Source organism: Taurulus bubalis, assembly GCF_910589615.1.
Source record: "Taurulus bubalis genome assembly, chromosome: 13".
In the NCBI taxonomy this organism is placed as follows: domain Eukaryota; kingdom Metazoa; phylum Chordata; class Actinopteri; order Perciformes; family Cottidae; genus Taurulus; species Taurulus bubalis.
The window spans coordinates 2923981-2938980 of record NC_136601.1 but is presented as its reverse complement, the minus strand read 5'-3'; the positions used below and the strand labels follow the sequence as shown (position 1 = coordinate 2938980).

The following is a 15000-nucleotide window of genomic DNA, read 5'->3' as shown; positions in this document are numbered from 1 at the left end:
AAACAGGGCTTGGTTAAGGAGTCAATATGGTGGGTTAGTGTGTCCTTGGTGGTGTTGTTGGTGTTGTTGTTGTTGTTGTTTACCAGAATCTCCTGCAGCTCCTCCTCCTCACAGGCATCCGGCTCCTTCCCCCACCTCTCCCTGGTGTTCTGGGGAGGAAACACACGCCATCAGCGCTCACCTTGAAGGGGACGGGTCCGGGCATCAATCACCCGGCTCCTGATCTCAGGTCAGATCTGGCGTCTGCTCTTGTTCTGTCTTTTCTGCGTCCGCTGACAAATCACCTCGTGAGAAACCCGACGTCTTATTCCATCTTATAAACGACGCACGCGTCCCGTTTAGAGCGACCGGTTTCAAACCGACAGGCTTTGCTCCGTCTCGCACAAATATATAAAAATAGAACCTTCTTCATCTCCACACTGAAGGTGGCATTTATTTCATTTTTAACAAAACCCCGCTGCCCCCTGATTTCAACATGAACACACCGTTTTTAAACGCTTCACTCGAGATGTTACTTTGCAGAATATTAAGTGCAAGCGTCTGTCAAAATGTGCTATTGGAGTTTTTCATTTTTCATTTTTCTACATTGAAAATGCTCCACCGTGTCCCACTGCCTACTGGTTTTAAATTCATGAGGGACATGAGATATGCCTCTTTTCACTATAACCCTTATTAGATATTTTAGAAAACTCAATAGACCAAGTGAAGAAAAGAATAAATTGAGTATTTTTACATGGCTTTACAAAGAAAACAACATTACAGCTAAGTAGGAAATACTAACATCCTATGACTTTAAAAATGTTTAAATATTCTTGGAGGACCGAAAGATAAAATATAAATCGATGGCTGAAGAGCAAAACCTCATATCTGAAAAAAATTGAGAAATAAATAAATAAATGTTGTTTTCTTGCAGAATGCTATTTGTTAAAGATACCCAATGCATAATACATAATACAAAAATAATATATACATATAAATAAATACATTAAAAAATATATTTATAATAATAATACTAATAAAATAAAGAAATTGACCAAATAAAATAATAAAGAAATGAAAAAATACACAAAGTGCAGATAGAAGGTTTCCCCACTTTTCCTGGATCATTTTGCAGACAGGAGGTGTTTCACTTTGGCGCTTCAACCCAAAAAGTCTGGTTTCATATCGGCCTTAATTAAAAACGTTCGTCCCGGTAAAGAACCGAGTCCCTCGTTTCCTAAATGTTTCCACCAACCAGAACGTGCTGGATCTCGTCCTTGCGACACTTGATGTGGTACATGACCATGTCCTGGAAGATGTCCTTCCTGTTCTCCAGCTTGTTCATCTTGTCGTAGGTGTCGGTGTTCAGCACCGACCAGCCCAGGAACTGGGTGAGAGACTGGACCCGGGAGAGAGAGAGAGAGAGAGTTAGCAGACCATTACTGGTGGCAGTTATGTCAAATCTCCTCCATGTCTTTTTTAATAAGAGTGGGTGACACTCTAGTTCTTTCTGCTCTCACTGCTCAAGCTAACTGCCTCCAGCCCAGAGCCCAGTGAAAGCTTCCTGTCAGCGGGGGACGAAGGTCTGATCCCTCGTCTTCAGCAGAAGCAGAAACACCACAATGTGAAAAAAAGTCCCTGCATTCAAAACTTTCTCGGAAAAACTTTCAGTATCAAAAGTTAAAAAACTACTTCCTGACTCCCGGTTCCTGAACATGCAACGATGCTTTGTATCCTGTTGGGTTGTGCCATACTTCATTGTATTTTATACGTTGATTTTATGGTTTGTATGTAAAATATTGATCTGCAAAAGTGACAAATGAAATGCAGCACAAATGTATTCTATGCAAAGGCTCAGGTGAAGTACAAGAGTACATGTACTTAGTTAGTTTCACACACTATTCCTTAAAACATCAGATTGCGAATCACCTCTGCAATACAGTGAATAATTGAACGATGAATCACATCGAAATGATTTGAAGGATCAAGCTGTCATGTTGTGTGTTCTCACTGGATTCTCAGCAGAGAAGCAGAGACAGAGAAACTTCAGTTCAAAAAAAGCCTCCAGGCCCAGAGATAAATAATGCAGACGCTCTGAATGAAGTGTATTTATAAACCAATGACTCAGTGCCACACACACACATACACACACACACACACACACACACACACACAAGCCAGTACCTCCATCAGAGTCTCGTCCATTTCATCAAAGGGTTTCCCATCCTTCCTGTTATAGAACGTGGCCACGCCCACTATCTCCTCTTTCTTGTTGACGATCGGCATCGATAGGACGTTCTTAATGGTCCAGCCGGAGTCATCCAGTGGCTCTTTCTGCAGAAACACACACACACACACACACACACACACACACACACACACACACACACACACACACACACACACACACACACAGACAGTTCAACATGCAATGACTATAAATAAGAATATACTTTCTTTGATATGTTGAGCCAGCAATATGGGGCCTTTGTGTCACTCTTCTTTTTTCTTTTTTACTGACGATTGTAATAAAGAAAGCAGGAGCCTCTCAGGAATGTAATATGACCTTCTACATCCAGAGGAAATATGAGAGAGAATCAATAATTCACCTGCTCATGCCCCTAAAATATGAACACAGAGCAGCAGCGGTTGTTGAAGCCTCATTTATAAAACGGGCTCATACTTCTGCACTTCAGCTTCTTCACAAAGTGGACTTTTTTTTTTAAACTTGGATTATCTGTCAAGAGTCACAAAGAATGTAATGAAAAAAGAGAAAGTTATTCCATCCTTCACCTCAGTCCCATTGTGTCTCAGTCCCTCTCTCATTTTGATGAAAGTAGTGACAGACAACACTTCTAAAAACGATACTACAAAATGTGGTATTAGACATTTATTTACATGCATCAACCATGTTATTCATAGATTCCACTGCTTTTGTGAACCCAAGACCTTTGGAAAACCAATTTCCATCACCAAAACGTTTTGTACACATGAGTAAAGTTGTGTTTTCACAAGAAATATGAAGAATTTTGAAAAATCGAACTTCAATTTTTCAGCTTTAGGGCCATATTATCTTTTTACACTTGTGCCTTAGGACAATGGCGCCTCATTATAAAGAGAGCTGAGATTGTTCTGCAATGTTTTATGTAACACATGGGTATATATCTCATAGGCAATGCCTTTAAAAGGTGAATTTAAGAAATTATGTAAAATCGAGAAAAAGGCCTAAGACCCTGAAGGGTTAAAGGGAAAGATGACTTTTCTGTTTTAACCGATGGAGGCGGCGGTAGACTAATAACTGTCTTCTACAAGGTAAAAATGACTTGTCAAAGGAGTCCGGTGGCTTCAGCTCATCAGAACGGACTGTCTGACAGCAGCGTGAACGAGTGAAAATAGTCTAAATATAGCGGGCACTTAAACTATTATCAACGTTCTTTTACATTACACCACATTGTGTGACTGCAAACCTTTTTTAAACATGCACTGCTGGTACTTTATTTTAAAGCAGCTGGAACAAATGTTCTCTCATTTCAAAAAACATTCACGTAGAAAGATAACTTGAGAGTTATTCACAGCAGTTTGGTGATGAGAAAAAGTTTCCGCCATCTTAAACCTCCCCTTAAAAGTCAACTTAATTTATCTGGTCCCATTTCATGAGGCTGCACTTTCAGGTGCTTTACAAGGTGGTGAAAGAACAGGGAATAGAACTCTGCGTGTACGGAGTGCTGCACAAACACATTACCAACCCCCCAAAAAATAAAGAAAAGCCTTAAACATTGAGGGAGAAATCTCGCTTTCCTCTTTGTGGTTGAGTGACAGGTTTGATAGATAAGATAAGATAAGACATCCGATGTTTCACGTTTTCCTGTTCGGTTTTAAATGGTTACGTATTTGTTTGACGGACTGTAATATAATAAACATGTGCTGTAGTTCACTGTGTATATTTTTATTATGGATTTGGGATTTGCCGATTTCAACAGGAGCAGAAAGACCAGAATGCAACGCTGCAACTAGCCATCCTCCTGTGTGTTTTAAATAAGACTGAAGCCCTTTCTTAGCTTAACCTTTTAAAACCTTTGAGCGATTGTTATATAAAACTGTACAACATAGCTTGTTTTACAGTTTATAAGTAATATACAAGTGAAATACATAGTTTGGTACATGAGAAAATCTAAATGTCACAGATGTGCCCCAATGCAAATGTTGGAGACCTCTGTTCTAAACCCTCTCTAACTTTGTTCTGCTTCACTTTATCAAAGTCAACCTTAGCAGAGAGAATGTTCACATATTGAGCTATGATTTGGGTTAGAGAATGTCCACATATTGAGTTATGATTTGGGTTAGAGAATGTTCACATATTGAGCTATGATTTGGGTTAGAGAATGTTCACATATTGAGCTATGATTTGGGTTAGAGAATGTTCACATATTGAGCTATGATTTGGGTTAGAGAATGTTCACATATTGAGCTATGATTTGGGTTAGAGAATGTTCACATATTGAGCTATGATTTGGGTTAGAGAATGTCCACATATTGAGTTATGATTTGGGTTAGAGAATGTTCACATATTGAGTTATGATTTGGGTTAGAGAATGTTCACATATTGAGCTATAATTTGGGTTAGAGAATGTTCACATATTGAGCTATGATTTGGGTTAGAGAATGTTCACATATTGAGCTATGATTTGGGTTAGAGAATGTTCACATATTGAGCTATGATTTGGGTTAGAGAATGTTCACATATTGAGCTATGATTTGGGTTAGAGAATGTCCACATATTGAGTTATGATTTGGGTTAGAGAATGTTCACATATTGAGTTATGATTTGGGTTAGAGAATGTTCACATATTGAGTTATGATTTGGGTTAGAGAATGTTCACATATTGTGTTATGATTTGGGTTAGAAAATGTTCACATATTGAGCTATGATTTGGGTTAGAGAATGTTCACATATTGAGCTATGATTTGGGTTAGAGTTGGACCTTACAGCTGCATCATTTCAAAGAAATAATCATCCTGAAAGTGATTTTTCGAACTGAGAACTGAAAACTGAAAACTTTTAATTTGTTCTGTGTGTCATCTTCATATATATATATATAGACTAATATTTACACATCTGAACAAAATCTCACATGTGTACCTTTAATTATAACACCAAAATGAGTCAAATAGTCCTAGTGGTTGCAGAGATACACCCTTTTTAATTTGGTATGTAATAATAAGGGGGTTTACTTCCCAACGAAGCTCTGAGTGAGGAGGTGGATTTCCATGTTAACATTAATTTATATCAGCAGAAGCAATGACAGACAGCGGGTATAATAAGGATAAATACTACGGGCCCTTTATAGCCCTCAGAAAACTCATTTACGCTCCGGAGAGACGTATTTGGTCATGACTATAATGCAGAAGCGTTCCCCGGTGGTCCTTGAGAGCCCATTATGAGGCTAAATTACTTTTTTAATATAGTATTCCAACGTATACCCTCTACCCTATTTTCATTCACATCGCTCAAGAGTAAAGGCTCATATAAATATATATAATCCAATTACTGTAATCTGACTGTGATATGCTAATGTCATCCATTACTTTACATAACAATCTGATTACAGATAATAAGAGAAATTGCTCTCGCAGCATCAACTCGTGTTCATGTACATAAAGGAGTGAAGGAGCATTCTTTCCAAGATAAATAAATGTAAAAGAACAAATGCATGAATCAAATTAATGTCACACTGGTGCTGGATGATCACATTTGTGCAGCGCTTTGGAGGAAATAGTGTCTGCCAAGTGAATTCATTTACATGTAGAACAGTTGACAATTAGATATTTTCATTTACATGCATATTAATTAAATCTGGAGGCAAAGTAGCGAGAGTTTAATCCTTTATTTAGGATCATTTGTTGCCTTCATTTGGCGTATAACAGCCATTGTAGGTACAAAACAATGTAAAAAAAAAAAGGAAGAATCTCACAGATTAAAGATGTAAATTTAAGAGCAAAAGCTATTTGGATAATCTCAGATTAATAGGGTGAATGTATATATTAGTTTCCTACTACTGCTCGTGAATTCATTTGACGTTTTCCATTGCTTTAGTAGTCATCTGATTGTTCTTTGTCTAAATTATGGATGCACTGCACAATATACATCCTAGTCCTCGACTGCACACTCGGATTCTGACTGTACTCTTTGTATTTTAATTGTATTATTCTTATTATTTTTTAACCGTCATGTTTTGAACGTTTTTGTATGTTTTACATTTTGTCTTTTCTGTGGACCCCAGGAAGATTAGCGGCCGCTAACGCGTTAGCTAATGGGGATCCGGTTAATAAACTAAACTAACACACACACACACACACACACACACACACACACACACACGTGGTGCGACGAGCTGGATGCAAAGTTGCAAAAAGTAACGTTTTCAGATTGAAGTTTTGCTTCAACGTTGCGAGTAGAAAGAAACATTTCAGCTTCTGATCTCTAATCAATGACACAGAGAGCCGCACGTCGACTGAACACATGATGAAGTCACTTATTAATATCGTACAGCTGGTCTGGTCTTAAACCTTCACTCCTGTTCTTAACCAGCGCTTCCTAGAAAGAAAAAATGAAAGAAAAAGTTGCATCTTTCTTACCTGGAACTTGAAAAAGTCATCCTGACCGGCATTCATTATGTTACAAATCTGTGGAAAAGAAAATTGGCATAAGAAGAGAGAACAATGACGACATTAAACACTTTAAACTCAAGTCCATCAGAACCATCCGTGTCACTCTGACACGTATTCTAGGTGAAGCTGAAGTTCATGTAGAAGATCATTTATGATGATAAAAGATGAGGGAGGAGAAGATGACGTCGAGTTGACAAATGACGAGCGGAGGAGACAAGGGAAGGACGAGAGGACAGAAGGAAGGATAGATGGACGAGCGAGTTTTGGGGAATTAAAAAGCCACCCTGTGATTAATTACAACAGCTGCAGAAATTACACTTATAAAGCTTTTGGAGACCTTTTCTTCCTGTAAGTCCTCCTTGTGGTGAAGAGGTGAAGACGAGTTATCACAAAGCTTTGAATAGAACTGAAGGGATCTATTAAACATAATCCTGATGCTGAATTTCACCATATAATGTCCATTAATAATCCCAATCTCACTAAATACACCACAGTAAATAAAGCTTTACTCAACATGAACGTCTGTATAAGATGCTTTGATCCGAATAAGTCCCTCCAGAAGTTATTTAAATCGTATTTATAATTATTATTACATATAACTATTATTAATGAAATGTCTTTAATAAAGAGCACACTGATAATCAGATCATGTAGGACAGTGAGAGGAAACATTATTTTAAGAGGAATTTGTGGGCAGCTACCTGCAGTCGGCTCTTTTTTTGGCCCTTTTTCAACGATTTTACATACATTTTTTTGATTTCTGGCATGTGGAGGACTGAAAGTCTCGTTTAAGATATTAGGGATGGTTTAGTTTTGTTAAACGTAAAGATGGTTCCCTAAAGGAACCCGGTCAGAGCAGTGCAGCTCGAGAGGAGACGGACTTTGTCTTGTGATTTATTAATTCCCCTCGTGTTATGATTCCTGGAGCTCTAGTTTGATCCAATCTGCTGTAAATGTTCTGTATCTGGTGAGAAACATGTGAGATGCGTTCAGGATCTCTTGAAATAAAAGGAGAGAGGAGCTCTGAAGGAGGAGGCACTGACCAGTCCGGTCTCTGCCACGTAGGTCGGTAACCCGCTGACCAGAACCCAGTGGTCCGGCGTCGGGTTCCTGAGAGGAGGAACACAACACAACGCTGTCAGGGACTTCCCTGTTGTGTGAGGACATAGCAATCAAATAAAGGATGTCAAATCATTCAAATCAAATAATGCGTCCACAACTTTCATTTAGATTAACAGGCAGTAAACAGACAGCGGTTATTACTGTTTACAAGGGAAGCAATGTTGGATAACAGAAAACAAGTTATGGAAAAATAGAGTTCAGTAAAATGTAGGTCGCTCACCACATGCGTGTGCGTGTACATGTACGTGTGTGTGTGTGTGTGTGTGTGTGTGTGTACGTGTACGTGTGTGTGTGCAAAACAAAACCCTGGGCATCTCTAAACTGGAGCTCTGTTGGGACTTACGGGATGACTTTGATGTCCTCTTTGCCGTGGAGGATGTAGTCAATCAGTTTGTAGAAGATGATTTCCTTTAGGAGACAAACACAAGCATTTGAGACGGTGTGTAAAGAAGATTAAAGTAAAAAATCAGCTGCATTCTCTCTCCTGACCACCAGGGTGTGACTCCTTTGGTTGTATAGAAGTCTATGCTTCATGTGATAAAGCTGTATTCTCTCTCCTGACCACCAGGGTGCAACACCTCTGGTTGTATAGAAGTCTATGCTTCATCTGTTAAAGCTGCATTCTCTCTCCTGACCACTAGGGTGCGACTCCTTTGGTTGTATAGAAGTCTATGCTTCATGTGATAAAGCTGTATTCTCTCTCCTGACCACCAGGGTGCAACACCTCTGGTTGTATAGAAGTCGATACTTTATTTGTTAAAGCTGCATTCTGTCTCCTGACCACCAGGGGGCGACATTGTAAACATGAGTTTATATCTCAATCTCTAGCACTAGCAGTGGTTCTTTGTTCCTCACCCGGCCATCAGGAGTTTTGGGTCCGTCATATGGTGGAACTTCTCCCATAAGCACCGGCCACAGGTCAAAGAACTCCTACACACACACACACACACACACACACACACACACACACACACACACACAAAGAGAGGACCAGAAGATTTAGAGAGGTCCACACAGCTGACGCAGCTGCTTCTGTTGTTTCATTATTTAGATGCACTTTCTGTTAATTGGAGGCTCATCCAACGCCACCATTCTGCCTGAAAATGCTAATTCCAGTAGCGGGTAATATATTTAGTTGTCCCGTCTTCACAAAGTGCACAGTTTCCAAAAGCAAAGGGCTCAACGCTGAGCTACTAGTTGTGGTTTACTTTACAGAGCATGGAATCCAGACACCATCTGCGGCGGCAGACAACATGTGTTTGTTCTCCGGCAGCAGGTGTTGGCCATCAACCGGCAGCTGCTACTGATTAGCTGACAGCCACAACCAATAAGTAGTATTTATGACAACATGCTAGCACGCGGGACGCGCGCTCATCAGGAGATGGTTTTAAGCGTGAGCTCTGTCTCCGACTCGAGGGATCGAAGCAAAAGGAAAGAAGACCGGTGCAGAAACCCCAGAGGAGCGGCTCAGAATATCTTTCTACAAAGAGGAAGCAGAGCCGAGACACAGCAGGCCTGTATTAATAAACTGTTTAAACATGCATGCTCCCTGTGTACAGTTCTGTTGTTTTCCAAGATGTTATGCTTATTTGTAACTCTTTGGGGTTTTTTGAGCGAAGAAGCAGTCAAGCTTCTTAAGAGCAAAATCCAGCCTGAACGTGGATTATTGCTCCCAACTCTAAAGTATTTCGACTTCTTAAGCTCCATTTATTTGACCTTGTGCACGTGAATGCACGCAGCTGTGTGTGTCGGTACATTGTGGTCCACACACGTTGCACTGTGACCTTGTGGAGTGTGTGCAGAGGTCGATACCCGTTTACCAGTTGCCCTTTTCTCTTTCTTCTTCTTTTTTTTTACCGTTGAAAACTGTGGAGCCCATATGGGCTCTATGGCAGATATTGCTATAAAAACTGAATAATTCACTTCTTCATTTACTCATAACCAGTAACATAGACTGATATTTACACATCTGAACACACAACTCACATTATATTCTTTTATTATAACACAAAAATTATTCAAATAGCCCTAGTGGTTGACCAGAGGCCTAAAAATAGGTGAGTTTTCAAAAGGTTAAAAGCATACAAGTATTCTGTTTTCTATATTTCTGTATTTATTTATCCTAGGGAGGGTTTATTCGTTTGATCGTTGAATCAAATGTAATGATACAACTAAATAAATCGGTTGTTCACCCACCTTGGTCTTGGTCATGTCCAGCAGACCCACGGAGTAACGGTCACAGTTGAGGAACGCTCTGACCGTGTACAGGGCCTTGTGGAACTGCCTCTCGATGTCCGTCATCTCTTCAAACACCTTGCTGGCCGACCACAGCAGCACCTGCACACACACACACACACACACACACTCAATGCCTCTCTCTGCACCACACATGTGCGTCTGTCGTCTATGCACCGTCCAGATGTTCTTAAAAACCCCCGGTCTGAGATGAGTGGTCGGGGTCCGTGCTGGGCGGCCTCACCTGTCCCTTCCTGGTCTCACAGTTGTGCAGGTAGCTCAGGTGGAACACTCTCAGGATCAGGTTGGCAAAGTTGAGGTACTTGTTGAGGACCTGAGAGAAAGCAGAGCACACGTTAGCGCTTCACACTGAAATACATCTGATTACGTCTCCAACGCACAACGGGTTCGTTTCCCCTCCTTCCTCTCGTGTGTGTGTGTGTGTGTGTGTGTGTGTGTGTGTGTGTGTGTGCTGAACGCACTCTGGTTGTTTTTCTTCTTAATAACTGTTCTTGTATTTTAAAGGCCGGAGCCGTAACCATTACAGTATTGAGTTTTTTATCATAAGTTAGCCACGTCAACCTTTCTGAGTTTCAAATGGCAGACGCGTCAAAAGTTGCCAATAGTTGTATTTGTGTTTGACGGGTGATATTAAACCCAGAAGGGAACGTCGTCTCGTCTTTCTCGACAAAAGAAAATGTCTCGTGTCTCGTAGACAGAGACTCTGTGATTGATTAACTGAATGAATGAATGAGTATATACTTTATTAATCCTCAAGGGGAAATGTGTTGTCGGAGTAGCAACTTACAGACTAAAAAGAACAAATGAAAAACAACAGGGATGAGAGATGTATACAAAAAGTGCAAAAATACAAAGTATATATGTGTAAGTATAGTATTGTTTCTCAGTGACTCTTTAATCACAGCCTTCTGCAACCTCTGCATTGCTGTTTTAGTTGGATATAAAACATGGACTTTCATTTTTCTGGGGGAATTAAAATGATTGAAAAGTTCTCCACGGAGTCCTCAATACATGTTTCCTCCTCCCAGAGAAACAAAAGGCTCCATTTACCGTGAAAACCAAACGTTACAACCGTGTTTCAAACTCTTCTCTAAATAGTTGCCGAAGGTAGCACATTGGCAACGTCAACCGGGTTAAGACAGCAACAATAATACAACCTGGGAAAAGTTGTCCGTTGCCAAATTTAAAATGAATCCATTAATATGGCACATGCATATTTATGACAAAACCCGTTTACACAGGAACGTGATGAAGTAAAATGATGATAGTTCAGTGCACTTTGTGTTAAATCTGGACCCAAACGCAGATTATTAATTGGTATAATTCAGCATATTGTGAAGACGCTGCAACCAATGAACTCTTTGAGTGATTTCTGGTTTTCCTTTTCATCATCAGCGTCGCGGCCCGCCGGCGGTCGCCGTTACCTCCTCGTCCTTGGCGGTGAAGCGCGGCTCGTCCAGCTTGTTGATGGCCATCATGACGGCCACCATGTCTTTGCCGTTCATGACGGGGATGGCCAGGATGCTCTTGGTCTTGTACTCCGTCAGATCGTCCACGAAGTCGCTGTAATGAGCGCTCTGAGAGAGAGAGAGGGAGGATTTGATTGCATCTAATTGCCTGCTCTTTGCCCCCCCGCATCCTTCCAGACTTCCAGCGTTTGATGGACACTTCCATCCATAAGCGCTGCGAGCAAAAGGCTCTCCATTATCCAGCAACTCGAGGCGCTCTCCCTGCACTCCAGCTAACGCTCCTCCTGCACAGCAGGGGTCATCAATTGTGTTCCTGCGGCTGAAACGCAGGAAGAGCGGCTCATTAACTGCCAAGAAGGAATAAAAAGAAATTGTTTAAAAACCTGCAGAGAGAGGGACCCTCATGGGAGTTGGAGAAATAAAGTTGTCCCTGCTCTGCTGGACGAAGTGTAGAATGTTGAAACGTATAACTCATCGTCGGCGTTGCTGTACTTCTGTTTGTTGACGTTTATCGGCCGGCGATATTAATACATCTGCAATGGGCTAATATCTCACTTTAAGTTTCTCCTCGCCAACCTCACACTCACCCACAAGAGACGAGGCCTCACACTTTGCATCCTTCAGCCTCTCAGACCGTATGACTGCTGCTGCCACGTGCAAAGCAAACTACTCTGAACCCAAACCATCTCCTCCTACTGCAGCTGCAGAATCATGAGCTGGATCAAACCTTTTAAAAACCAAGACTGAGTGATTGTTATATAAAACTGTAAATCATAGCTTGCTTTATGAAAAAAAAGCCCAAAACGGCTGTATTTGGATGTATTGAACACCATAAGTAATATGTAAAATATATAGTTTGGCACATGAGAAAATCCAAATGTCACAGATGTGCATCAATGCAAATTTTGGAGTCCTCGCCTGAATGTTCTCTGTTCTAAACCCTCTAACTTTGTTCTGCTTCAACCTTTGCAGAGAGAATGTTCACATATTGAGCTATGATTTGGGTTAGAGAATGTTCACATATTGAGCTATGAATTGGGTTAGTGAATGTTCACATATTGAGCTATGATTTGGGTTAGAGAATGTTCACATATTGAGCTATGATTTGGGTTAGTGAATGTTCACATATTAAGCTATGATTTGGGTTAGAGAATGTTCACATATTGAGCTATGAATTGGGTTAGTGAATGTTCACATATTGAGCTATGATTTGGGTTAGAGAATGTTCACATATTGAGCTATGATTTGGGTTAGTGAATGTTCACATATTGTGTATGATTTGGGTTAGTGAATGTTCACATATTGTGTATGATTTGGGTTAGAGAATGTTCACATATTGAACTATGATTTGGGTTAGAGAATGTTCACATATTGAACTATGATTTGGGTTAGAGTTGGACCTTACAGCTGCATCATTTCAAAGAAATAATCATCCTGAAAGTGATTTTTTTCGAGGCGGACCTGAAACCTTTTCATTTGTTTCTGTGTGACATCTTCATTTACTCTGAACCAGTAACATATAGACTGATATTTACACATCTGAACAACATCTCACATGTGTACCTTTAATTATAACACCATTGTTCAAATAGCCCTAGTGGTTGCAGAGATACACACTTCTTAGTTTGGGTATGACGTTTTCGAGGAAAGGGCCTAAAAATAGAACGGTTTTAAAGTTAAACAAAAGAGGCCGTGCTCTTTGTCTGTGACGAGATGTAGGAGAGTAAAAAGTGAACCACAAGACGTGTCCGTGGCCGTCCTTGGTTTATATTTCCAGCCTGAGCATCTTTCAGGGATTAGACTTGAGCCGCCCCCCTCCTGCATCATCATCAGTAAACCACCCTGTTCCCATGTTTATTATGGTCTGCCCGTCTCCCTCCACGTTTAGGGGCCGACCTGAAGCTGTGGTCCAGGAAGCGAAGGGGGGGTAAACTGATCCTGGATCTGCATCTCGCTGATTCAACTGCAGCCTCACAGAGCTTACACATAGCCCTGTTCCAGCAGTTTGACAGCTTGTTATTGGGCGACCTTTGACCCCTTTAAGCCCAGAGAAGTCTTCATCCTGCTTGCTATCCTCAGCTGAAGCCTTGCCGTGACCTTTCCACAGCGGAGCTACACTTTTAGAAGTTTCATCTAAGCACTAGTTGTATTTTGATATTAAAATGTGTCGTTATTTTTTAACCCTTTCGGCTTGGTTTAAAACAAAGAAAGTGTAATGGCTGTGTATGTCACACAGATGGAGGATATTCCAAAATAGAAACTACATTTTTATATTTATAGTGAGCAGCGATCTATGGGAGGAAATATTGAGCGTGTGATCAGCTGTTAGAGTTTCTGTGTCGTTGTTACCTTGGGATGAGCCGTTTATTTCTACATATGAGCCGTTTATTTCTACATAGGGAGGTCTTCACGGAGGCAGACGGGTTTCTACTACAGCCCAGAAGGGACAAATGAACCACTGGCTCTCAATGAGGCCCTCCAAGTTCTCCAAAAGGTTTCAGTCGGCTGCAATCTGCAAACTCGCCACCAGATGTCACCAAATCCCAAATCTAGACATTAAAATAAACATGATGCATAAACACTTCTCCTTTCCGTGAAATAATTACATTTTTAAATAAATAATTAATGCAAGAAGAGACATGCATCCAAATGAATAGATACATAATATTAATAATTGTACATACATTTCTTTAAATGAACGTATTCTTCTTAAATTTAGCTTCTCCGGTTAGGAGAAGCACTTTTTAGGCCAACAATGTAGGCTGTGTGCGAACTTGGGGTTTAAAGTGAACAATTCATTTAAAAAGGAACATTTTACAATAAAAAATGTAAATTTGCCATAAAACCGACTATTGTTTTTCATGTGCACCCCCCGAATAAAGGTTCCTAAACCTAACTTCCCTTGGAAACGACCCTCCTCTGCTCCACCAAAGACAAACACAGCGAGGCAGAATAGATTAAAGGTGTGTTATAATGCCGAGTCGGCGAAAATGGCTCAGAGCCTGCGTGACCTCTGAGAGTAATCTGGGATCGCTCTAATTCAGGACAGATTAACCGGCTTCATCTGTAGCCTCCCCCTCACCCCCACCCTCACCCTCTCACCCCCGAGTCACCGCACCTCAAACAACGGTCAGTTATTAGTTTGTAAAATTGTGTGATTAGTAAATTCACTTTGATGGAGGAAGGAAGAGAAGAAAATGGCTATGGGGTAGAAATGAGGCCAGCTGTTACTCACGACATAATCCCAGTGACATATAATCCCCCCACCCTCCACCTACAGGAATCCTGACTCGTGCAGCGGCCTGCGCTGGAAACAACGAAACAACGAGTACGTGGAAACAACAGCTGTTCCTCTACGTTTTGTGTGTGTGAGGCTGCGTCTTGTGTGTGTGTGTGTGTGAGGCTGCATCTTGTGTGTGTGTGTGTGTGTGTGAGGCTGCGTCTTGTGTGTGTGTGTGTGTGTGAGGATGCGTCTTGTGTGTGTGTGTGTGTGTGTGAGGCTGCG

The 15000-nt window shown here is 40.9% G+C and overlaps 1 protein-coding gene across 1 annotated transcript in view; it reads right to left on the bottom strand.

Annotated features, from left to right (window-relative positions):
- pde6a (phosphodiesterase 6A, cGMP-specific, rod, alpha) overlaps window positions 1–15000 on the bottom strand; it is a gene marked incomplete at both ends in the record, with an annotated part of 27671 nt that overhangs the window by 9470 nt on the left and 3201 nt on the right. The window contains 10 exons of the mRNA XM_079228566.1: window positions 84–149; window positions 1235–1378; window positions 2164–2313; window positions 6616–6663; window positions 7692–7758; window positions 8114–8178; window positions 8626–8700; window positions 9967–10107; window positions 10250–10339; window positions 11451–11603. Of these exons, the coding sequence (XP_079084692.1) occupies window positions 84–149; window positions 1235–1378; window positions 2164–2313; window positions 6616–6663; window positions 7692–7758; window positions 8114–8178; window positions 8626–8700; window positions 9967–10107; window positions 10250–10339; window positions 11451–11603 (999 nt within the window). The remainder of the gene's footprint in view (window positions 1–83; window positions 150–1234; window positions 1379–2163; window positions 2314–6615; window positions 6664–7691; window positions 7759–8113; window positions 8179–8625; window positions 8701–9966; window positions 10108–10249; window positions 10340–11450; window positions 11604–15000) is intronic.